We start from the raw sequence: 26,140 nt of genomic DNA, 5'->3' as shown, positions 1-26,140 counted from the left end.
TGCCAAGTGCTGGGGTTATAGGTGAACACCACCACATCTTGTTTAGGGTGTTGGGGATAGAGGCCAGGAATCATGCATGCTAGGTAAGCAGTCTCACAATGAAGCTGCATCAGCCCTGTGGTATGATGAGCAGTATGTACTGGCTTCTGCATCTGGCTCCCATATGATTTAAAACTCTGGTAGAGATTGGCTTTGGGAGAATACTAAGGCTTGACCTTTGATTTTCATGGTATGAAGTTCTTAAATCCCTTGGAATTTCCTGCATGATGAGAACATCTCTTGATCTACTGAAGCAATTCTTGGTAGGCTCTCAGATGCTCCATTTGGGAGTTTTTTGCTAGCAGAAACAAGCATGCAACTAAAGCTGACAGAATCAAAATGGAGTCCCTTATGTCAACTTCTACACAGAAACTGTTTTTCTTCAACTTTGATATCACTCTGGTTACTAGGCACTGTGATAGAGGATATTGTTTCAAAATACCTGACTTGACCCTCCTCTTTTCATCTTAAATCTTCGCCATGCCAACTTTTCTGAATATTGGTACAGTTTAATATGGCACAAATATTCTCACTGCCCTGCCCTAAGCTCTCTCTTCTGCTTCTATATGTGCCTCTAGCAGTGCACACAACCATACACACACACACACACACACACATGTAGAATTCAAGTTCTCCGAGGGAAGAGACTATGGTATAGCTAATTGGAAGGGATAGTCAATATACTCAATAATTCCTTGCAAGCAGTGGGTGCACCCTGACAGCAATTATCCTAGGTATGAATTATGGTTGGGCATGAGCTATTCAGAAGCTAGAGTGGACAAGGAAAGACTTTTTCATATTTGCAAGTTTTATATCCTGGACTCCTTCTCAATATTTTGACATTTAGAAAGATCAAGTGTGTAATATACATATTGCATACTTACCGTGTGGCCAGCAATGTGTGTTTTATAGGTACTGCTCACTACAGTGTTCCTTCACAACAGCAGTGAAGGAAAACCATTGTATTAGTTAGGGTTTTACTGCTGTGAACAGACACCATGACCATGGCAAGTCTTATAAAAACAACATTTAATTGGGGCTGGCTTACAGGTTCAGAGGTTCAGTCCATTACCATCAAGGTGGGAGCATGGCAGTATCCAGGCAGGCATGGCGCAGGCAGAGCTGAGAGTTCTATGTCTTCATCCAAAGGCTGCTAGTGGAAGACTGATTTCCAGGCAACTAGGATGAGAGTCTTAAGCCCACACCCACAGTGACACACCTATTCCAACCAGGCCACACCTCCAGATGGTGCCACTCCCTGGTCCGAGAATATACAAACCATCACAACCATTAACACTCATTTTGAAGAGCAGGGAGAGAGGCAGGTTAACTGTGCAAGGTAACAAAGCCAGCAGTGGCGGGATAACAACGCTGCATTTCTGAGGTGGATATAGAAAACCGCACTCTCAGCCGGGTGTGGTGGCGCACGCCTATAATCCCAGCACTTGGGAGGCAGAGGCAGGCGGATTTCTGAGTTCGAAGCCAGCTGGTCTACAAAGTGAGTCCCAGGACAGCCCCAGGGCTATACAGAGAAACCCTGTCTCAACACCCCCCCCTGCCACGCCCCAGAAAAAAAGTACCTGCTGTCTAAGCAGGCTCTGACTTGTCTATGTCTGTTGAAAGGGACCTGGTTGTCTCAGGGCAGGGGCTGGATGGAAGCGGAATGTGTTCCTAGGGAGCAACATGTCAATACAGAATCTTTTCACCAACCTTTGATGGATGTGCTAACCTTCTCAGGTCAACACCGGCTCACCCTGGCAATGGACTGTAAGAACGTATTTAAAAAGGAGCTGGCTTCTATAAATGGACTGCTCCATCAATGTTTAGATTTTCCTTCTCACAGCTGTTATTTGCTTACTAAATCAGCACTTACTATATGAAGTAAGAGCTCAACTGTGCATTTTGACAACAAAAGAGATTGTAAATGACCAGGCTTGGGAATTACTGTTTGTTATCAATTCTGCTTGACAACCAAGTTCTGGACAGAAAACAAGATAACAATAATGTCAGATGGGTGATTTTCACTGTTTTACAGCAGCAGCAGTTGTAGATCAAATCCAGTCCATAGCCTGTTTTATTTTATTATTTTTTTTAACAAATAAAATTTTATTGAAACAGTCACATTCATTTGTTTATTCAGTAACTATGGCTGTTTTTATGCTATAAAGACAGGGTGAGGCAGTTAGTTATGAGACAACATGGCCTGCCAAGCCCAGAGTATTTATTCTCAGGTCTTATAGAGCATGCGGGCTGATACCTATCAGAATAACAAGTGCCACTTCTTCTTCTTCTTTTTTTTTTTCCCCAAGACAGGGTTTCTCTGTATAGCTCTGGCAGTCCTGGAACTCACTTTGTAGACCAGGCTGGCCTCAAACTCAGAAATCCACCTGCCTCTGCCTCCCGAGTGCTGGGGTTAAAGGCGTGCGCCACCACGCCCAGCACAGTGCCACTTCTTTTAATGTTCACTTATATCATTTTCAGAGGGGTCCAAAGAAGAAGTCACAGGAAATACGTAGACAGAAGCTTAGTGTGGGCAGTGCAAACCTGTAAACTAGCATTTGGGAGATAGAAGCAGGAAGATTTTAAGTTTGTAGCTAGCATGCACTGTATGAAAACTGGTCTAAAAAATGTAGGAATGGCTGGGCCAGGATGTGGGAGTGGGTGGGTTGGGGAGCAGGGGGAGGGGGGAGAAGATAGGGAATTTTTGGAGGGGAAACAAGGAAAGGGGATAACATTTAAAATGTAAATAAAGAAAATATCTAATAAAAAATGTAGGAATAAATGACACGTGGCTTAAGGCTTTTATGACATTCTGGATGTTTTAAAGAAGGACATTAAAAATGCAAAACAATAGGCAGTATTGCTAGGCAATAATTTCAATGAACTGGACTGTTAAAGAGAAAACCAAGAGCCAGTACAATACATAAATTATCACTTTGTCAGTGAACATTCCTTGTGTTGGCAACAGTATACTTCTCTCCTATTGACAGACTGTATCCACCATGTTGGTATGCAGGCCTATTTCTCTGAAAAATGTCCAGAAGAGATGAAGAGGGAGAGGCTAGGAACTGTGATGCATTCCCTAGGGTCCCGGTGCCCAGGACTCAGAACTTCAGGGGAATGACAGGCCAGTACTTGGGTTGCTTTCTGTCACAGTGCTTGTCAAAGCTCAGCTGTACAGCAGTCTCCATGGCCAGGATCTTGGGAGCACTGTTGCCGTATAAGCGCTTCATCTCTGCTTGGCGCCGCTCCCAGGGCTTCTCAGATGGGGGCTCCAGTGACCTACGGTGGTTGAAGTACAGGCCATGGTCTGCATCCACATAGTCATTCAGGCGCTCTGCGTCCAGCTGCTGCTGTCGCCCTGGGAATGGATAGGACTGAGACCATAAAAGATATACACATGCAGGGAGAAGATCTGCTGGATGCTGACACTCCTGCTACCACGCCTCACATGCCATCTGTGCTCCCTAAGCTCCTCCTATTGTCCTTCCCAATAGCAAACTTGGACCTTGTTGGGGCAGCTGTGGTGATCCGCAGATCCTAAGGCATGAAGCTCACTGTTCACTTCTTAGGGGCCACTAGCCATTGACAGAACCTGCAAATGCCTCCAAGAAACCCATTATCTCAACCCACTAATCCTCTACAGCAGACCTTGAAGATACAGGAGAAAAATGGAAGCACTTGGCTTTCTCGTGTCATCTGACTGGCCATCAATGGCAGGCAGTCCTTGTTTGCTTTCATGTACTGTTCCTCCCTGGGATGGAAAAGTTTCCTTCAACGTTCAGTGCTACCAAAAGCACATCTTTAAAAACTACATTTGGGGATGTACATTCACTGTGCTATATGTGGGGGTCAGAGAACAGAGTTCTTCTACTACGTGAGTCCCAGGGAATCAAACACTGGTTACCAGGCTTGGCAGCAAGTGTATCTCCCCACTGAGCCAGCCCATCCGTCCCAGTTTCTTTCTTTGCCTTTTGCACTCATGTCTGGTGTCCCTATGTGTGTGTACACATGTGAACGTGGAGGCCAGAGGTTGATGTCAGGAGCCTTCCTCAATTACTATCCATTTTAGATGGGCTCAGTCATTTGAAGCCAGAGCTCAAAATGCAGCTAATCTGGTTAGCTGCTCCTGGGCCCTTGTCCCCACTTCTCAAATGCTGGGATTACAGCATGCCTGCCATGCATATCTAGTATTTCTGAGGATGCTTGGGGGTCCAAACTCTGGTCCTCACACTTACTAGCACAAATGTGGTGGGTAAGTGGCGTGGCCCCTCTGGATCTGACTCACATTCTTCCAGCTACAAAACAAAGCTGCTTTTCCTGGTGTGGAGCTCAACTTGTTAGGTCCCAGCTTAGCACAGGGGAGACCTGCCAAGTCTACTAATTCAGTAAATCCTTGTAAAGGAAGCATTGATTCAATTTCTTTCTCCCTTCTCTCCTTTTGTTTAAACCACAGACAGTCCCAATATTACAATTCTTATTCCTATGTAAATACCAACATAAGAATGTCAACAAAGCAAAGCAGCAGAAGGGAGAAGGAGGTGGGCAGGCACACTCCGATTTTGTAAGCAACTCTGTCAAGAGGGAAATTGATAGCTTCAAGCGCACTATCTGTACCCACTATTGTTACCCAGAGGAATGCCCCGAGATAAGGAGTTAAACTGGCTGTAGGGGAATAAAACTATGGGATAAATCATTCTTTCCATGGTGGGCCACTCTCTGCTAGTATCTGGAAGGGAAGATAGCAGTGAGCTAATCAAGTGTGAAGGAAGACATTTATATAGCTATTCGAAGTCACCCTTGTAAATCCCGTTTTTGTTCTTTTTTTGTTTGTTTATTTTTTTTGAATGACTAACACCTTAGAAATGTCTAGGAGTTTTACAAACTTGGACCCATTAGATACAGATATATAGCTAGGCCTGATATAGCTAGGCCTAATAGCACATGTCTTCAATGCTAGCATTCAGGAGGCAGAAGCAGGTGCAAAACTGTTAGTTCAAAACCAGGCTGGTCTACATCATGAGTTCGAGACAGCCAGAAGCACGCAGGGAACTGCTGTGAAGGGCATTCTGCTGTCACACAGGAGCCTGCTTTCATTCCCAGCACTCACGTTGGGTAGTTCACCATTCCATGGAACCCCAGTTCCAATGGGTCTGATGCCCTCTGGCCTCTGAGAATACCCCCAAACATTCGGCATTCACTCACACACACACACACACACACACACACACACACACACACACACACACAGAAGCAGACAAGACAAATAAAAATGGCTATGGCCACACATATACAGCCACTGTTGTCTTAGAACATCTGCCCTTACTTTCACGTGTGGAAATAAAAAATGCATAAAGCAAACGACAGGAAATAGCAGAAAAGGCATGCATGGCCTTTCCTGGGAAATGCACAGAACTGGGCCAATCACAAATGAATTGCAGGTCACCAAGAATTTTCTTCAAAACTTTGGTCTTTGGGCCAAGTTGAAAACATCAGCATTCCTGCTGTTCAGTGCTCAGAGGCATGTGCAGTCTATAGCCATGCTGAGCTCTGGGAGAGGAGTGTGGTGGTGAATGTGGCAGGGGAAATGGCCATTTCACCTCTGACCTCACTTCTATAGGGAGAACAAAAATCAAAACTGGGTCAGAGAAAAGCACCTGCCAGTTCTGTTTCTTATTTCTAGAGATCCCTGTGTTTGTGATGGGCAGCTAGGGTAGATTCCCCAATGGGGAGCATGTTTTTCCCCTGGGCTCACTTTTCTATCATTCCTTCACCTCTGTCCTGGAACTGCTCACCTCTGCTTCTTCTCACAGAACATTAAAGTAAGCTTAGATTTCCTGGTGAGATACACAGGGTTTGTATTTTTTTTAATTAGATGTTTTCTTCATTTACATTTCAAATGTTATCCCCTTTCCTAGTTTCCTCTCCAAAAGTCCCCTATACCCCTTCCCCTCCCACTGCTCCCCAACTCACCCACTCCCAGTTCTTGGCCCTGGCGTTCCCCTGTACTGAGGCATATAAAGTTTGCAAGACCAAGGGTCTCTCTTCCCAATGATGGCCGACTAGGCCATCCTCTGCTATATATGCAGCTAGAGACATGAGCTCTGGGGGTACTGGTTAGTTCATATTATTGTTCAGCCCTATAGGAGAGACACACAGTTTTTAACAAGCACTGGGTTCTATCCTTAGCCCAGGCTGGCTATGTAGCCAAGGTGACCTTGAATTCCTTAATTTATGGTCTACACCTCTGAGGTGTGGGGTTATAGAATAGTGCTACCATGCTTGGTTTCTACAGTGCTGAAGATGTAACTGCAGACTCTTCTCAAGCTAGGCAAGTATTTATCAACTGACTTATAGGCTAGACTAAACCATTTAGGTCAAAATCAAATGCTCTCTGATCAACCTGCTGTGTTCTAATGATCAGATAGTTTCTGAAAATATTTTAGAATATACTGACTTAGGGAACCAAGAATTGTATGATACAATTCCTGGGCTTGAAGGCCTCTATTCAGTTTATTGTTCTTTAATTCCTCCCACCCAAGTAAAGACAGGATCCTTAACGCTCACTCAGCACATTTTCCTTGTCAAGGTAAGGTGAGGGCTTAGCTAACTGGATGTGACTGGCCCAACTGAAGTCGAGTAGTATCAGTATTACAATGGAGACACAACAGTATGGTCGCTTTGCATGGGCAACAGCCTGGCTCATCATAAAACTGAAATCAGCCGTAGCACTCACTGTTACTGAGCACTTTTCTCCTGTGGTTGTGATACTGAGTCTTGATTGACAGCATGACTACATTGAGGGACACTTAGGAGATGGTAAAGCATGCCGCTGCAAGCGTCTACGAGTGTATTTCTAGATGATCAACCAAGGAAGGGAGATCTGTCAGGAATGTGGGTGGCACCACACAAAAGTCTGCGGCCCTGAGCAGGAAGAGGCCTGTCAGCGTAGGCATGCTCTGCTTCCACCAGAAGCTATGCTCACCTCATGGTTTACTGTTTTCCAGGCCCAAAGCCATGACTCCATCTGACTGATCTTGAACGGTAACATCTGAAACTCTCGAGCCAAAGCAAGTCTTTCCTTCCTAGTTGACAGGTCTTTGTCCCAGCCATCGAAGGTGTGAGTAACATACAGGAATTGACTCACTAACTACAAATCAAAACAACACTTAGGTTCCATTCCAGCTTCAAACTGGGGCTGAAGAGGCCGAGCAGCAGGTCCTCGTCACTGGGGCTTACTTGGAAAGAGGCTTTGTGCAGATAAAAGATAATGATGAGATTGTACTAGATTAGTGCACACCTTAAATCTAACGAGAGTGGCCTTATATGAGACAGAAAAGGGCAAAGAGACACAGGGAAAGCCATGCATAGACAGGTGGCGATACTGCTACAAGTGAAGAGATGCTAGAAGACACCAAGTGCTGCAGGAAGCAGGAGTCTCCTAAGACTGCCAGAAAACACAGATACTTAGCTATGAGTCATGACAGTAGCAACATTACAGTTATGAAGTAGCAGCGAAAGTAATTGTATGGTTGGGTATCAATCACCACAGCATAAGGAAGTGTATTAAAGGGTCACAGCAATAGGAACGTTGAGAACCACTGCTTTAGAGCCTTTGTAGGAAGGCTGCCCTGTGGACACCTTGATTTTGGATGTGAAAAAAATAAACCTCTGCTGTTTGGCCATGAAAATTGCTGTAATTTGCTACAGCAACCCTATAAGACAATACAAGAGTTAATATGCATGTGGAATTAAATAAGCATGCCCCACCTCTAACCAGTAATACATTTTAAAGGAAAAACTTTACTGGACTCCATCTAAGTTTAGGGCACATGGTTTTGGCATGCTTTTGCCCCAGTCTGTGCATCTATAAGAAGCTACCAGGAGAACTGAGAGATGGCTTACTGGTTAAGAGTTCAGATTGCTCTTGCGGAAGATCCAAGATTGGTTCCCAGTACCTAGGGCAGGGGATTTAACAACTGCCTTTAATGCCAGGTTCCATTGTATCCAAAGCCTTTGGCCTATATAGGCATTGTGCGAACACTCATACTCCTTGCTCTCCCTAATTAAACATGATTTTAGAAAAGAGTTATTACTAATGTAGAATTATAATCCATAATGGGAAAAAATAATCACAGGAAGCAACTTGGACTTTAGGGAAATTTTACACAGCAGGAAATTACTCACTAAATATGCTATACATAATTAGCTCAAAGGCAGCACAGTTTGAGAGACAAAGCACTACAGTAATGTGTGTTGAAGAATGGTATCGCCCCTCATTTTTCTAGGATTAGCAGGGCTTTCTGATGAGATTTTCTGCTATGTTGCCAAAGTTAATGGCGACAGCATAAGCAAGGGACAGCACAGACTTGAGTAAATCAAGAATGCCTTTCTGCCTCATCAGCAACAGACTCAAAACACAGTCTCCTCACTCTGGGTCCCCCATTCCATCCAATGTAGCCCTGCAGTGAGTGGACAATCACCGGCTTAGCTTTAGCAAGGAAAGTGCCTTTACCCACTCTCTTCTACTTTTCTGTGACCTTCACCATCCATTATCTTAATGGATGCTCTTTTGTTCTTCTGAACATCCATACTAGAGGAGATGAAGGCATACTTGGAATGGTCAGAGTCAGTGTGCTTTCATACTTTAACCACACTATTTAAACCAAAACAGCTCAGGCAACACTGGACTGTGAGCCTTGTTATATGCTCTACGTTTTCTAGAGGACAGACTAATGGTTTTCAGTGCATTGACTTAAAGGGTCAGTCACTATGGACACAAGAATGGAAAGAAAGCCTCTGAATGGGGTACACAATGGAGCACATGTTCCCCATGAGATGTACAAACACAAGTGGACTCTTCAGGAAAAATAACACAGTAGTCTACGCACCAAGTGAACTCACCTTTTCTCTCATTCCAAATAGATCGTACTCCCCCAAGTCTTAAACGTTCCATTTCTGCACAGCTACCTGGCAACAATCCTCCTTCCACTGCTTTGGACACTGGCTGTGCCCCTTGTTTGTATCAGTAACTTTGGGCTCTATACCACAGATACTCTTCTATACATCATTTAACCAGGATTCGATTTCAGTTTCATTTCAGAATATCTCACTCTCTGAGAACACGTCCTGGTTTTGAGCCAACATCCACCCCTGAATCACATCTAATAAAGACCTTTCTGGCACAATGCCAGGACTGGAGGGGCAGGGTTTTTTCTGGAGGGCTTTCTTTCCTATGGGGGATGTTAACTTTCATTCATGTTCCTTCTAAGTATCACGCAGTTTCAATTGATGGCTATTTATGACTAAAATGTATCCCGCTGAATGCTAAACATGTTTCCTAATAATTGAAACCACAGCTAACCTTTAAAATGTTACAACTGTCTATTTTCTAAAAAGTACTGTTATCACTAACATTTTGAGGAAGTATGTTAAGAGGAAATGATGACATATAACATAATGGAAAGCATAAGTGTTTCCAAGGCACTAAAGGTGTTGGTTTTTTCTCTTTATTATGCTGGGGATAGAACCAAGGCCCTTGTGCATGCTGGGCAACCACCTTTCCACGAAGCTACTGCCACCTTTTAGGTACTTGTCTATGTGTGTGAGTACCTTCAGTGAGGCCTGAAGTTGGTGTCGGGTGTCTCCCTTGATTACTCTCTACCTTAATTTTCTGTTTAAGTTGAGGTAGGGTCTCTCACTGAACCTAATCTTCAAAGCCAGCCAGCTTATCCTGGGGATCAAATCTCTACCTCCCAAATACTGGAATGACAGATGGATGTCATGCTCGACCAGCTTCCAAGTTGGTGCCAGAAATCTGAACCCTGGTCTTAAGGCTTGTGAGACAGGCACTATATCCAGGGAGCATCTTCCTAACGCCATCCAGGATTCCTTATCCTGTTTCAAGTTTTGTGCTTTCATTATTTAAAGATGTTAATCATTGGAGACAAGAACATGCTTGCTGTCCAGGCTGAAGAATTTTATTAAACAGCTCACTGATAATGATGGACTGTGTAAATGACATATTCTTGTTGACTGACTACTTCTTAAGTCTTAGGTTTAAGAACTCAGGTATGCCTTTTCTCGAAAGTAATAGTTTAGACTCCTGTGCTCTCTAACCCATGTTGTAACGCACAGCATAACAATTACACGTGAACAAGCTCCAACACCTTACCTCTTCATTTTTGGTGCATGTCTAAATTAGACAAATTACTGCTTTGTATGCATTCTGAGAAAAGCTAAAATTTATTTCTGGGGACCAGGGAAAGAAATGTACCATGGGGTTCTTGAGTTGGCTTGGTGGGTAAGGGCACTTGTCATCAAGACTGATGACCAGAGTTCAATCTCGGTGACCCATATGGTATAAGGAGAAAACCAACTCTGGCAAGTATGGCCTCTGACCTGCACACTCTCCCACAGATAAATAAATATTTATTTATTTATAACAAAAAAGAAATGTATTCTATGCACATCAGAAACTATTGCTTTCATATACTTGTTTGCATATACGTTCTTTTTATCACTACATGTATGTTTGTGTATCGTGTTTATGCCTCATGCTCCTGCAGGTCCCAAGAGGGCACTGGATCTCTTGGAATTATTGTTACAGGTGGGTGGGTGAGTGCTGGGAATGGAGCAGCAAGCATTCCTAACCACTGAGCTATTTCTCTAGCCCCTGGATATACTTTCTAATATGAGCATGCCAAAGAAATCAACAGTTTACTCAGAAGAAAATAGGTAAACCGAAGAGAACAAGTGGTTAGAGAAGAATCACAAGCAGATACTAAAGGAAACGATACTTTATCCAAAGTCTGCTGCTCAGTTCCTGGCATCTACTGGGGATCAATAAAGCCTAATCTACTGTTAAGAGGGCACAGACATTTTAAAATGGAAATGAAACTTTCCTTTGTTGAATTCTCCATGTTTCTGTTTATTTGAAAATTCTAGGTTAGAAGCTGGCTATAATGATCTATATCTTTAACCCTAGTACTCAGAAAACTGAGGTAGGAGGATCAGAAGTTTCAGGTCAATTTGGACCATATAGGAAGACTGTCTCAAAAACTCAATTAACCAACCAAGTGAAAATTCTACATAAAATACACAATGAGACCCTACTGAAAGGCATTTAGAGACAGAATGCTGGTTATAATGGGAAAAGAAGTATCTGTACATTTTCAAGGGCACTTAACAATAATAATAAAAGGTCTGATGAATAGTAGAAATTTTAAAAAGAAAAATTCCTGCTTAGGGACTTACTGTGCAAAGCCCTAAGCGCTTTACTGCAAAGCTCTGACCTGTAGTGTGGAGAAAACAGGAAAGCTGTACCTGGGAGGCATTTTGTTATTCTATTTAGGTTCACACTGACTGTGTAGTGCAGGGAGCTGTATAGGAGCAGCTCTGAGCTGTGTCCCAGAGAAGCGCTCAGAGTCCAGCATTTGGGAAACCTCACCGTGTCAGGGAGAAGCACAGCCCAGAGAAAGCTGCATCGTGGAGCGGAGCACAGTCTGCAAGCGTGGACTCCTACTAGCAAGTGGGTGATTGTGTAATTAACCTCCTTAAGCTTCACTTTTCTCAGCTGTAAAATGAGTTTCATGCCTTGAGGGTCGGCTATGTGGATTAGAGAAGGTATGCACGCATGCGCACATACACATTTCATCTGGTTGAATGTCTGATGCTCACAAAATGGTAGGTGTATTATTAGGAACTCAAATGAATAGCACTATATAAACCAACTCTGAGGACCAAATATAACTGAGGTACAACATCACTATAGTTTTTTTTCTAGGCTTAAGACCAGATTTAGATTATTAACTGCACCGAAATAAGAAGTTATAAAAATAACTTGGTATGTCAGAAAAGGAAAGAGCTGTAAACATCAGGGCAGTGAAGAGAACTTACTTCTCTCTTCTCTGTGCCTCTCGGTCTGCGCGAAGTACTGGCGGAGCTCCTCAGTGATCTCCACATTGCTCAGGTCGCACTCTACTTCATCATCTGAATCTGACTCCAGCTCTTCCTTCTCATACCGTGCTTCATTCCCTCTTGGAGATGCCTGGCTTCTACTGCTGTTATGCAGAGGCTGCCCAGGGCTTCTGGGATGGGAAACACGGTAGGGAGACTCCTGCCGTGCCATGTGCTGGCCTTCAGAGTCCCAAGGATGCCCAGCCTCATAAGCAGGAAAGTTCCAGGGAAGAGCTCCATGAGGGAAGAGCCATGGGGAAGTGAAATAGGAATCCCTGAACGTTCTGTAGGCATTCTGGTGGCTCTGCATCCAAAGCATTGCATGATGATAATGTTGCCAGTATCTTGCATATACTGGGTGAGAATACCAAGATGCACTAGCCCTCCAGTTTGAGGCCTACAGAATGGACATATAAGACAGACATCAAATGGTTCAGTCTCTAGAGAATCTTCAAATGTTTAACCAACTAACTAACCAACAGCTATTTACTGTTACCGGTTACTTTTCTGTTGCTGTGATAAAATATCAGGAGCAAGAACAGTTTAAAGAAGAAAGAGTTAGAGGGCTTACAGTTCCAGAGGGTTTGAGTCCATGATGGCCAGGAGGCACAGCAGCAAGCAGCAAGCAGCAGGCACAGTAGCCTGAGCAGAAAGCTGAGATCACAGCTTCAAACATGAACTTGAAGTAGAGAGAGAGAGAGAACTGGAAGTGGGGCAGTGCTGTGCATTCTCAAAGCCCACACTCCAAGTAATGTCCTTCCTCATGCAATACTACACTTTCCCAGAACTTCCCCAAACAGTGCCACCAACTGGGGATCAAGTGGTCAAATACCTGAGCCTATAGGGAACATTTCCCATTCAAGCCACCACCCTCCTTTCCATGAGGATGCTATTAAGCTTAAAAACACAAGTGTAAAATAGGTTTGTGCTCACTGCAGAGGGCAAATGTAATACATTTCCTGACTATCTGTACTTCAGCTCCCCACAGGACAACAGCTGAAGGTTATGGGGGCTTATATAATGTGATTAATGATGACAACTTCACAGGATCGCAAATCTCAGGGTGGCAGATCTCTGGGTTCACTTGTGAATTGAGTCTGGCAGATCTTTGCAGTGGATGGCACCATTCCTTTGTCGGGATACTAGACTATATAAATAGGACAGAAGCACGCACTCATCACTCCACGTTCCTGATTGTGTATGCAATATTACTGCCATGATGAACAGTACCTTTCGACTGTGAGCCAAAATAATTTTTTCCTGTCTTTTGTATTTTATCACAACAACAAGAAAAGAAACCAAGACACTGAGGACAGAGACAAATAAAGATTATCTATCTTCTTTGAAAAATGCCTTCATTTTATTCACAGTATTTATTTATAGTAAGAGTTTACTTTAAGATTTTTTAAAATGAGTATATGTAACTATAGTTTCATAATGACATTCTCATGCTGTACACGATGTATTTTGATTGTAGTCACCCCTGATTAGCAGGTTTCACCCTGTCCCATTCCTAATGTTCTTCTTCCCCAGTGGTCGTCTGTGTACTTTTTGATAAGACAAGGAAAGATAAAAGTCCTGACATTTATTAACCTGGCTATCTGTATTAGCTCCAAGTCAGAAATGGCTTGCTCATTCTAATGACCATACTAGGGTTCCTTCCCTTATTTCCTACTAATCTGCTCGTTGAGTCCATTCCTCAATGTCTGAGACATATGTCTATTATCATACAAGATGCTCTTTTTACTTTTAGTTGTCTGATAGACAGGCTAAGTATCCCTTATCTCAAACGCTAGGGCCAAAAGTGTTTCAGATTTCAGTAGCTTTTGGAATGGCTGCATATATTAAGAAAAAATAGGTAATCTTACCATTGCTGTTATCTCTTATTGCAAAAGTCCAAGTGGGAACTAAAAGACAAACACAAACACAGTGAGAACATTTCATCATCACTCTATAGGACAGTCACAGCTATTCCATGGTCTTCAACGTAGCCCTTAAGAGGCTGTTTTTTTGTCCCAATATCATGACTGATCTTCCTGCAACAAGAATCTGTTACCTGGGTTGTGATCTTGTGGTCTGGAGAAGAGCAATCTCCCTTAGGTGTGATTGAGTCAAAGGACTCCGACTGGTTTTGTATTCCAGTACTTGTTTACTCAAAGAAAAGTCTATGAAAAGAACCATAACCATATAACTTAGTAAAAGCAGTATACAGAATAATGTATCTTAGAGCAAGCCTACAATATTACTTTACTAGTTTTCCTTCCTTCCTTCCTTCCTTCCTTCCTTCCTTCCTTCCTTCCTTCCTTCCTCCCTCCCTTCCTTCCTTCCTTCTTTCCCTCCTTCCTTCCTTTCTTCCTTTTTTTCTTTTCTTTATGGAGACAGGGTTTCTGTGTAACTGCTATTGCTGTCTTGAACACTCTATGTAGACCAGGCTGGCCTTGAATTCAGTGATCCACCTCCCTCTGCCTCCCATGTGCTGGGATTAAAGGCACGTGTTACCACTGTCAGTCTACTTTGCTAGTTGTAAACATAGGCAAATGTCTATTTAAAATAACCTTGGCTTCTCTCTTTCTTTTTGAACATTTCCTTATTATTTATGGCACATGTGGGCGTGTTGTGCGTGCCATGACATGTGAGTACGGAAATCACATGTGATTGAGTCAGTTCTCCTGGAACTCACTCAGGTTGTCAGGCTTGCTGGTGGGCACCTCTATCCATGGGGCCATCTTGCTAGCCCATTCTTGGGCTGTCTTGAAGCTTGAAAACACTCTATCTTTCCAACTGACTAGAAGCCCTAAGTGTGGGGCTTGTAGAAACTTCTTCCAACAAGACGTTTCTCCAGCCTACCTCAGCTTTGGTTTTTGTTTCATACAATACTCTTCTCCCTAATCCCCCTGCTTCCTTGCAGAAGAAGGCTCCAGAGGTATGGCAGGGCATTACCTACACATCTTTTACAACCCAGTTAAAGTAAATGTTAGGGCTGGTAAGACGCTCAGCAGCTCATCACACCAGATTGATGACCTGGAACCCACAGTGGAAAGATTCCAAACGTTGTCCTCTGACCTTGGCCTGTGCACACACACATACACACTAATAATAAATTAAAAGTTAATTCCTTCTCCTTAACAAGGAGTTTCTAAAATGCCTGGCAACACCAGAATGGACTTTTAACAAGTTATATCAGGTATGGGGGTACATGCTTGTAATTCCAGCTTGGGGGGCTGAGGCAGGAGGATTGCCATGCTTCAAGGTCAAGGTCATTCTGGGCTACAGAACTCTTGTCTCAAAACAAACAGTTAACAAAAATAGTATTTTAAAATCCATGCAAATTTAAGATCATGAAACAAAAGCACAAAAAACTTGATACTTAAAGAACCATTCATAATGAAATGTAACAAGCTTCCAGATAGGGCACCACTAAGAGGGTGGATGATACGCTGCAAACTTCTCTTAAACACAGTCCATACCTGATACATTTAGGGTTATGCTGGCGGGCGCGCGCACACACACACACACACACACACACACACACACACACACACACACGGTGGATGAAAACCAGGAGAAAGTTATCAAATGCAGTGAGTGTTTAAGTTTAATCGATCCACTTTTCAACTGTGATTTAAAGGTTTCAAGCAGGGCCCATTTCCTGGAGATTCAGCTAACAGCTAATGTTCTTTACAGGCTAGGGAGGAAATAGAAGGCAGTCAGTAATTGGGTGCGTTGCCATCCAACAAAATAAAATGCAAATGTAATGATAGAAGAAATCAGTGCACATTTAAGTGCCAAACTATAATAAATATTAGCCCATAAGTGGCTAATTCACTAAAGCTAGGTTTCATATTTCTGTCACCGAAACCTGAAGAACTTTCAGTGCCTGCAGCACACAATGACATTAAAGTGAACTCATGTGTGTCCTAATCAAATTTGTTTTTTGATTAACAAATAGCATTGGAATTAAATGAGAAAAGTCCAAGAGTCATCATGTGTCTCCTGGAAATTTAGAGCTTTGCATCCTAGCAGGGTGTAGTAGTACATGCCTGTGATCCCAGTACTCAGGAGTCTGAAGCAGAAGTGAGAAAGTTTGAGGCCAGCATGGGCTACAGCATTGAGTTCAAGACCAGTCTGAGCTATAAGCTCAGACCCTGTCTTAAAAAATATTAAATAAATAAATAAATAAATAAATCAAGCCAAGTAATCCAAGCAAACCAAAGTGCTTGGAATATAGACGTCATTCTATGCCTTGCAAGTGGATCAAGTCTGATGAACTCAAATTTAAGAAACCTCACTGTGAACACTGTGAATGAACATTTATTATAGGCCAAATCCTGTTTTGACTTACATAAGATCCAAGCTGGCCTTAAAGGTGCTAGCATATTCTGAGACAGCAGAATATATTCTGAGACAGCAGAGGCTCTTTACCTACAGATAGACATTTAAGTAACATGAGACTTTGGGCAGTAACCCCTGAAGATCATCAAGGATAATTAGTGACATTTGCCCAGCAGCTCAAATGTCAATGGCTGTGATTAAAAAGGGCTTCAAAGGAGTTCTACTTTGCACAAAGGTTGCTTATGATTTGGGTTCAACAACTAATTAGGTAGCAGGGTTGCAGTGATATTACGCAATAGGGATCACTCAGTGCTCACTCAAAATATTTCTGTAAGCCAGAAGCCAGGAAAATCATCTTTGCTTACTAAAGAAAGTGGATTTCAACTTTCCAACCACAAGAGGTTCACCTCGAGCCTGGTGTATCCCACCATCAAGAAGGTAACATAAGTTAACTAACTAACCACATTCCTTGTGAGCCATGCTGAGGTGAGCCAAGGCCCTTGTACAAGCTAAGCAAGCACTCTACAGAGTTACAGACCCCCCAGTCAGCTACCAGACATTTTGAAGACCTAGGCCATAAAGGAAAAATGCAATTTATGTCAATGACAGACTACAGGAACTTTGCTAGCAATTTTATTTGCTTTGAATACCAAGTAGAAGAGGAATTCAATTAGTTTTGGCTGCTGGAAGAGTTATAATCAAATTGGTGCCATCCTTCAGCAAGTAGAGGGTCACTAGGGCTGGATATAAGAAATGCTCATTGCCTCGTTTGCTTTATTTTTTTTTTCTTCCTGACTTCCCAAGCCAATCTGTATATTCTTTTAAATTTTAGGACCCCTAAAATCCTATAGATCTTCAAATTAATAATTTTGAAGAGTTAAGATGGAAATTTACAAAGAAATCTCTCAAAGTCAAATAAGATAAAGCACAGAGAAACATGTCAGAGAGGCATAGCAATTTGCACAGAGCTTTATAATTCTTAGCTCAGGATTTCTAGTACCACTTTTCATATTTTATGCTAGAATTTTTCAGCAAAGGTTCAGATAGGAAATATTTTAAGGGTTGTGGACACGCACTGATTTTTTTTTATATATATATAATGTCAATGTTCAACTTTCCACGACAAAACCAGCACCCCGACCTTTCAAACATTCCTACCTTCCTGTTGAGCATGATTTTCTGTTACTATGATGATACCTTGTATGTTCTATACTGGTATACTGAGCATCCCGACTGGTCTTCACTTTCCACTTGGACCTCAGTAGAGCATTCTCCTACCTTTCACGAATTATCAGGCTCCACTTAAGACTAACAGAAACAAAACCAGAAATTATGATCAACTCTATCTTGGTCAGTGATCCCTAATATTTGGGGCAAAAGAGGAGTAAACGTTTCTACTAATAAGTAAGGAAATTGGAACATTTATTTGATCTCTTCTTAGACATATAAAGACTTTTTTTTAGAAGTACCAACAAGTACTGGAGAGATGGCTCAGGGTTAGGAGCACTGATTGCTCTTGCAGAGGATGGGTTCCCAGCATCCACACAGTCACTCACAACCTTCTGTGCCTCCAGCTCCAGGGGACCTGATGTATCTTTTGGCTTCCTTTGGCACTATATGAATGTAGTACACTTACATACATGCAAGCAAAACACTTATACACATAAAAAAATCTTTTAAAAAAGCAGTAACAAGAAGTCCTGTAAAACACTATCAATCTAAAGCACACGGAGGGCCATGATTTCTGGTACAGACTGCTAACTAGTCATTAGTAGACAGGACCTTGCGGAAGCAGGCACGACAGTTTTCAGGAGATATACCTGGAAAGATTACAGTCTTCCTTCAAAGGGAACCTGCCCCTTTGCAAAAGCATCTGTTAATATGCTAAAGCTGGCTAAGGATTTAACAAAAACACTTAGCATCCCTGGTAAAGCTCACACTGCAATACTCCCAGGCATTATAGCAGTACTTTCATGTCAAGGAAAGCAAGCATGTGGGGGCAGCAGGTTCCATTTTATCTTTCACTCCCCCGACCCAAGTCTCCTTCTCCTTTCTGGAACAAGCCTTCAGGGACTGAGTTTTCTTCTGAAGGGCTGGTAGAACTGAGAGAAAAGCGATTGGCAATGTCAGGGAGGGCCGGATCTGCAGCTCTGCAAACTGGGCAGCCCTCCACAGTGGAACACAATGGCATCATGGTCACCACCCAGCTGAGCTCTGGGGAATACAGAGACCATTCATTGTCTGTCCTCAACCACCAAAGGAGGGAGGAAAAAACCCACGACAGCATTGAGGTCATTCACTAACCACCGCTGAGGCCTACAGACAAGACAGAGCCTCCCAGTCTTGAATGATATATTTTCCCATACGGCCTTTCTAAGGCAAAAAGGAAAAAAAGGGGGGAAAAAGCACATTTGTTCTACAGTGGCACTGCTTGCTCTGAGAGACATATTTTTAAATGCACAACTATAAACGAAGAACAACAGTTGGGAATTCTGTCATTTTTTTCCCCCAGATAAAAAAAAACTTCCACCTATGATAATGCTTTGTTGAAAGGCATTTTCATTGCATATTTGTATACCATTTCTTTTTTCTTGAATATTTATAGTCTTATAATTATAGGATGTAGGACATGTCATGGCAACCAGAAAGTAAAATAAAACCACAAGTCCTCCTCAGAACTATAATGTTTATTCTATCACACCAATTTCCTTTCTGGTTTATCTTCCTTTATACAATTTTGAAAATTAAATACATGAGAGGTCATTTGCTTTTATTTTTGCAAAGGAAGATATTCAAAAGAAATTATTATATTATTAGTCTTTGTGTCTACAGCCTGGAGGGTCAATTTTTGTTTTTTCTGTTGAGGTCCCCGTTGATTTGGCTTTGAGCCAGACTGACAGTCTGGGGGTGCAATTAAGACCATCAGAACACACTGCCTGCTACAAAGCAGTATGCTGGGGACTAAAACGAAGTCAATGAAGGTGCCCTGAGTAACACAAGTTCACGTGTGATTGTAAGAAATCTTCCTGAACATGCAATGCCAGCCCATTAGAGATGCCTGTCAATTGTATAAATACCAGTAGTTCACTCAATGAGAAAAATGATAAAAACAGGGACTTCTGACACTCTTGTTTCCTGCCCTCCTACTCTTGCTTTCCCCATGCCATCACCCCTAGCTGGTTGTTGTACTTGGTTGAACGTATCAGGCTTGACACTCTCATGGATTTTTTTTCCTATGGCTTTGTATGGTCCCTACTTAGTCATTTAGACATCAAAGATGGCATGAGTTCAAATGGCCTACTTCCACCAGAGAACTTTTAAAACAAGAACATTGGTTTATTGTGTGCATGTGTCAGGTTTGGTGACAAGTGCCTTTACCCACTGGGCTACCTTGCCAGCTCCCCAAACTCCATCTTCAGCTGGACACAGGGCCTGCTTACAAGCATACAGCAGCTGACTGTGTTTCCATCTGTAACAGCCACCTTTAAAGCTGAAGATGGAGGGAGACTAGTAAGTATTATTTAACCCCTTTCACTTTCTCAAGCCTAGGCTCCAGTTTATGCTTGCCTGGGTGCTGCATTAAGAGTTTTTCCAAGGCAGGCATGGGGTGGGGTGGAGAGGAGACTGAAAGTGTATAGTTAACAATTCTTGCCACCTCCCTGCCCAAATCACATCCCACCCATGGAAGGCACTGTTTAATTTATCAGCAAGGGTGATAAGGATTTGTGAATGGTTTACTTTACAATCCTGCAGAATCCTTTATGTGGCTAGTGTCGATCAGAAATGAACTAGAAGCCCAAGAAAGAGCAAGACACTCTGGCTCAGAAACACCACAGGTAACGGGAAAACTGAAAAAAAAAAAAAAAACAGGACAACAGAGGACGACGACAGTGATAATCTGGTTCAAAAGAAGAAACAGATGGTGTCTGTCTTATTTCAGGCATGTATTTCATACAGCATATCTGAGTGTGACCATAAAAGAGTCAGGGCCAAACACAGCACACACTCAATTGCTGGCATAGCAGCAAAAATCTTGAGTAGTTTGGGTAGTTAAGACCACTTTTATCTTTCCAGTGAATTATTTTAAATTACTTTCTATAAACATATTTCTGATAATTCTATGCTAAATTCTTTTCTGAATACTGTACTTGCTCCGGGCACTTATTTGGAGGGGATAGATGCTATACTTTATTCCTTTTAGAGGTCCCATTTTTCTTCCACCAGAGAAAATAACAGGTATAATCTCTTGCCTTTGGGGGCTACTGGAATTGTTGAGATTATCTGTTGTATCCTGATAATATTCCCTCCTACTCGTGCTCCCCCAAATTATTAAGGGGTATTAACTAAAAACAACAATCAGTAAGAAGTTCCAAATGTATTAATATATTTTCAGTTCATCTGGTCTTAAATGTTACAGTCTGCATTTGATTGTCCAAGTGCTTTATGAGTGGATTTCCCAACATAAAGAAGTAATTCTGAGAGTTCTATAGTGTGCTTGAGAACTCTTATCTAACCTCTAGCTATGTTTAATTTCCTGCCATCCTTCTTATCTTAACTTCTCCTTAAACGCTGGACTTGAAGAAACACCAAATAAGCCTCTGCCATCTGTAAAACAGTTTCGCAATGAAAACGTCTCTCTGCAACTTGGGTTTACTTGTTCCCCCAGCCCAGCAGTCAACAGAAGGGATCATACACTTTACTGTGAACTTGCACTTGTTAGGTTTACCCAAAGCATATACACATGGTTTCTCTTTCCACTGCCATCCCAAAGGCACTGTTATCTTGACGAATCACACTAGCATAAATTGTACTTTCAAACAGTATCACAATCTCACAAGTCATAGAGGCTTTGTGTCAGTAACTTTTAGTCTTAAGATTTTGAGTAATGTTCTGGCTTTTAGTTAAAAAACAACAATAAAACAAAAACCAACAAACAACCCCCCCCCCAAGCAAATAAAAACCCCAACAACAGTGGAGTCCAGAGCCTAATTTGTGCAACGAGTTTGTAACAATCATTTCAGAAAAAAAGGAAAAATGGTTCAGAACTTTGGCTACCCACAGCAACTGTCAAATGTTCTTAAGATAATATCCACTACGAATTCTGACCTACAGAACTCAAAAGTTGCAAGGGGTGGGGGTGGGGGAGGAAAACTCAGGTTTTTGTTGTTTTGTTTTTGTAAATGACCCAGTAGCTTTGACATCTCTGCAAAAACGTGTCCTGACAGACTTCCTGCAACATTGTGATCCACAGCACGTTTGAATTACACTGTGAGTTAAAACAAAACAAAACAAACAAAAACCCCAACCTTCCCATGCTTGAGCCTCACTTCTCAAGATCTGAACTGGAATAGTCTGAGGTGGGGGCCTGGGAACAGAATTCTCGGCAGGCACCCAAGGATTAGGAAGCACATAGGGGTTGAGAGCATAAATTAGAACTAGTTTTAACAGTCTGTTATGGTTTGGGACTCTCATGGGTCTCGGCAACCATCTCGTGCTGCCGGGTGATGGTAATTAAAGCCACAGCATGAGCGCCAAGCCAGTACTCCAAGCTTCAGGAGTCCGCCACGTTTTTCCCTTACTCCCCAAAAGCAACCCATCAGCCCCCGAAGTCACCTCGTGGGCACGCAGCTGGCAGATCTCGGGCGGTGGGCAACAACCGACCTAGCTCTGGTGGTGGGGAGGAGGAAGGGGCGGGAGAAGTGGGGGAGTGACACCAGAAGAGCGGGAGGCACGGGTTGCCTGGGCAACAAGGAGCTCGCTTCCGGTACTGGGCTAGAAAGACGGAAGTCCCGCCTTATCCGAGACGTAACGTCGTGTCAGTGGCTACACAGAGTCAAGGGCGGCACAGGAAGCGAATTCGTTTGTTTGGGCGGTCCCAGCAGCTAGCTATTGGGCACTAGGGGATCAGAACTGAATCGCGACCCTCAGCTTTCAGTTATATTATTATTTCTTCTTTAGCTTTCACTTTCTTAACTAAAATGGAGGGTGAGAAATTGTTTTGAAAATAGAGATTCACTCAGATCTGTGTCAGCTTGACATTTATGAACCTTAATTTGTACCTAGTGTTTCTGTCATTATAATCGTCAGCAGTACACGCCCTTCTAGAGTTGCAGAAGAGTCCTTAGTAACCAAATATGAACTACTAGAAGGCCAAATGGGCTTATTTGGCAAAATGTGCCATATTTTGCAGGAATTTATTCCTAGGAAAACCAGATTTGGACCAGATGCATGGTTATTCCAAAAAGTGAAAATAGGAAACAATTTAAATGCCAAAGGCTAAGATAATTAGGCAATGTCAGCAGTGGGACATTATTACCTTGTCATTCCTGTAATATTGGTGCATCAAAGTAGTATAAAAGAATATTTAACAAACATTATAGCAGATGTCCAATATATGCTAAGTATCTGCAGTGTCTTGTAGCCGCAAGGCACACGTGGCTTTGAGGTAATTAAATGTGAGAATTTTCGATGTGCTTAACTAAATTCCACAGTACATTTTAAAGAGTTAATATTGAAAAAAATACGTGAACTGTCTAGTTGTTGTTGACACTGTCTCACTTTCAGCTGGGTCGAAGGTCATCATCTTGCCCTGGCTGGTTTGAATTCACAAAGAGCCACCCGTCTCTTGACTGTTGGGATTACAGGCACGAATATCAACAAACCTGCCTTAACTAACTCACGTTTTAAGCAATCTTAACCTGGCAGTGGTGTAGCTTCATTGATAGAATGGTTGTCTAGCATGAATGATGTGCTGGATCATTCCTTTATAACATCTCAAACCTGGGCATGTTGGCGCATCTGTAATCCTAGAATTCCGGACATGGAAGCAAGGTTGTTGTGGCTACACAGTGAATCTGAGGTCAACCTGGGATACATGAAGCTGCTTCAGGAAAAAAATCCTTGCCTTAGGGAAGGAGAATTTACCTTAAATGAAGAGTAAAATGAATTCCATGTACACATTTTAATATTTATGTACATATTTTAATAATATGTACATATTTATTTATCTGTCCAATAGAACATGAAATTATATATTTCATGGCATAAATTATAATTCTAAAGGAGAGTAGTATTTTATTTAGTGAATATACACTGGTAAACAGTTTTTTTACTTCACAAAATTGACAATTGTTTGGGTAGAGATCATAGACAGTAAATGCAAGTGCAATTATGTTTTTCATTTGTTTGTTTAGAAAGAGTCTCATGTAGCCTGGGCAGAACTCCTATTTCCCAGGTGGGAGAATATTCATTACCATACCTGACATATTGTAGTAAATTTATATGATGAATATATTGCAGAAAGGGACAACACACACACACAAACACACACACACACACACACACACACACAGGCAGTTTGCTTTAGGCAAGAAATGAGAAAGGGCTGTGTGTGTTTGTAGGACTGTGACTATCTTCTGGGAAGCAGGCAAGTCATTTGGAGCCTGTGGGAAGAAGAGCAGGAAAGAAAAGAGAGTGATATGAGAAAGCGGTGACGCACTTGCAGAAAAGGCAGAACGTGATGGGCTTATAGTAAATGTATTTCAAATGGAGCAGTTCTGGAAATACCAAGTGTCTATATGCACATACAGAGAGTCTGTGTGTATGTTATATTGCTAGCTAGAATATTACTAGTGCTTTGGCTCCTATTGTGGCCATCCAGATAAGCCATTCAGAGTGGTGAGAAGTAGGTTTCTTTCTCACAGTTGTGAGTGTGAGAAGCCCAGAGGAATATGGCAACTCCATGGGATGAGAAACTCGCCCTCTACCTGTCTTTTAGCTTTACCCATCTTGCCTTCCTGACTCTGACTTATTATGGCACCTTCCTCCAGCCCCTGCCCCCTCCCTCAGCTCAGTGGGAGGATAAAAGGGAAACCTCTTTGCATGCCTCTTCCTCCCAGATAGAGTTTCGAGACATTAATCATATTTGAGGCTGAATTGTTCTGTGTTCTGAGGGCTGCCCTGCTAAGATAAGATATCAGAAGCATATCTGTCCTCTACCTACTATGTGTCAGTAGCATCCCTCAAATGTGACACCAAAGGAAACGTCCAGGCATATTGCCAAATGTCCCCTGGGGGCAAAGCCACCTTCACTTGAGATGTATTGTCTTAGGACTTGTCCACAACACTGCTCACTGGTGGTTTGAATGTCATGACTCATCCATCATAAGGATAAAGCACTTTTGAAATTTTCTGTCTTTTAGGTAGCCAAGAGGCCCAATGATAAGTTAGCTGAAGATGAAGTCAAGAAGCTAGCAGATCCAACCCCCCCCCCCATCTCTGATTAAGGTGGCTCTCTTCTTGGCTGAGTTTTAGTGGTTGTTTATCTTAATTTAGTTGCATAAAAACATAGGTGATGGTTAATAGTGAGCACCTAAGAGGTGAGAAGCCAACTCCTGATTGTCTTGCAATCCTTAGTGTGGAGATTAATGCTGTCCAGAGAGCGATATACATGTATAGATGCTGTGTGATACATTTACTCATGAATAAATGACTGACAAAAAAAAAAGTGAGAATTCTGTTTACGAAGCATGGTCATTTTAACCCCCCAGGGTGAAAGAAACATTGAGAGGACTTGGAAAAGCTAGGGGGAGGTTGTTTTATTACTTGTGTTCTACCGCCCTCTGGTGGGATTTTGTAATTCGACTATTCCCCATCTAGCATCGTTTGTTCTGGTTTAAACTTCAGAGAAGGCAAAACTTCAAAGGGTCACCTATGATGAGGAACTTTAAAGCACTGCTTTTCACACTTGAGACTATTGCATTTGGGACTCTGTACTGTCTCACTGTGAAGGCTGCCCTATGTATTGTAGGGTATTTAGAAACATCCCTGGTGTTCCTAGCACCTCTCATTTGCAGAAAACAGAAATCTTGTCAGATGTCCCCCGTGGCTCAGAATTTCTCCTAGTTGTGGACCACTCCTTTAAACACTCATGTGAATTTCCTATTTTCACAGCCTGTATAGTTCTGGAGTCTTAGATCAGGGGTTGTGAACTTTTGGTTCATGACCCCGTCAGCAAACTTTTATCTCCAAAATGATTTACATTATAATTTATAGCACTAGCAAAATTACAGTTATTAAGTAGCAACAGAAATAATTTTATGGGTGGGTGGAGGTCACCAGAACATGAGGCACTGTATGAAAGGTCACAGCATTAGGATGGCTGGGAACCATTGACTTACAGTATCCTGGAAATAGCTTCTATGTTAGTCCACCAAAGGAATGAGAGGTTCCACCTATAACTGTCCTGCTATAGCAGATATGCCTCCCTTTTAATAGTTTTCAGATATCACCCTGCTCATCCCAGCAGTTGGAGGAGAGTTCTATGGAACTGAAGGCAAGGTGAGAGAATGTAATGTTAAGTCCTACAGGCTAGGGCTGTTATGCTACAGAAGAAGTAGAACCGGAAAACCCTAGGCTATGCTCACTCCCCCACCCCCCACTCCATGGGATGTACCAGCATGGATGTTCTAGTGGACCATAGGGATCCATAGCTAATCTCATGGGCTCTTTGGACTTCCCTACCCTACTCTAGGACCCATGTATCGTGAAGAAAGTTATTGAGAACCAGTACCTTACCAGGGTCAAGTTAAGAGGTGCCAAGAAACCTACCAAAAGTCCAAAATTCTGCCTTCAGAGCTGAGTATCATATCACCTCACCTTTTTTCTGTCCCCTTTCCTCTGATCATCAAACTTGTCAGGGTTCTCTGATCTTTCCAATACATTGATGGATCTTTCAGTCCCTTCTTTTTGGTTTCTCTTCTGTAAAAAGGGTGTCTTTATTTCTCCCTCCTCTCCTCCCCTCCCCTCCCCT

At 42.4% G+C, this 26,140-nt stretch overlaps 1 protein-coding gene across 3 annotated transcripts; it reads right to left on the bottom strand.

Moving 5' to 3' along the window:
* Positions 1 to 1,617: 1,617 nt before the first annotated feature.
* On the bottom strand, positions 1,618 to 22,079 carry Gemin8 (gem nuclear organelle associated protein 8). Of its 3 annotated transcripts, XM_029472934.1 has the most exons (6): positions 21,943 to 22,079; positions 14,054 to 14,162; positions 13,866 to 13,904; positions 12,569 to 12,676; positions 11,938 to 12,394; positions 2,816 to 3,400 (listed from the first exon to the last, which is right to left on the bottom strand). In XM_029472934.1, the coding sequence occupies exons 3-6, from the start codon at positions 13,866 to 13,868 to the stop codon at positions 3,144 to 3,146; spliced, it is 825 nt and encodes a 274-aa protein (XP_029328794.1). In that variant the 5' UTR covers positions 13,869 to 13,904; positions 14,054 to 14,162; positions 21,943 to 22,079; the 3' UTR covers positions 2,816 to 3,143. The 3 variants fall into 3 exon arrangements, with proteins under 3 accessions (XP_021009182.1, XP_021009180.1, XP_029328794.1); XM_021153523.2 differs by lacking the exon at positions 12,569 to 12,676 and having other exon boundaries at positions 1,618 to 3,400; XM_021153521.2 differs by lacking the exons at positions 12,569 to 12,676; positions 14,054 to 14,162 and having other exon boundaries at positions 1,618 to 3,400.
* Positions 22,080 to 26,140: the final 4,061 nt, after the last annotated feature.

Source organism: Mus caroli, chromosome X (assembly GCF_900094665.2).
Source record: "Mus caroli chromosome X, CAROLI_EIJ_v1.1, whole genome shotgun sequence".
NCBI lineage: Eukaryota > Metazoa > Chordata > Mammalia > Rodentia > Muridae > Mus > Mus caroli.
Note: the sequence above shows the minus strand (reverse complement) of the source record. Positions and strands in the feature narration are given on the sequence as shown.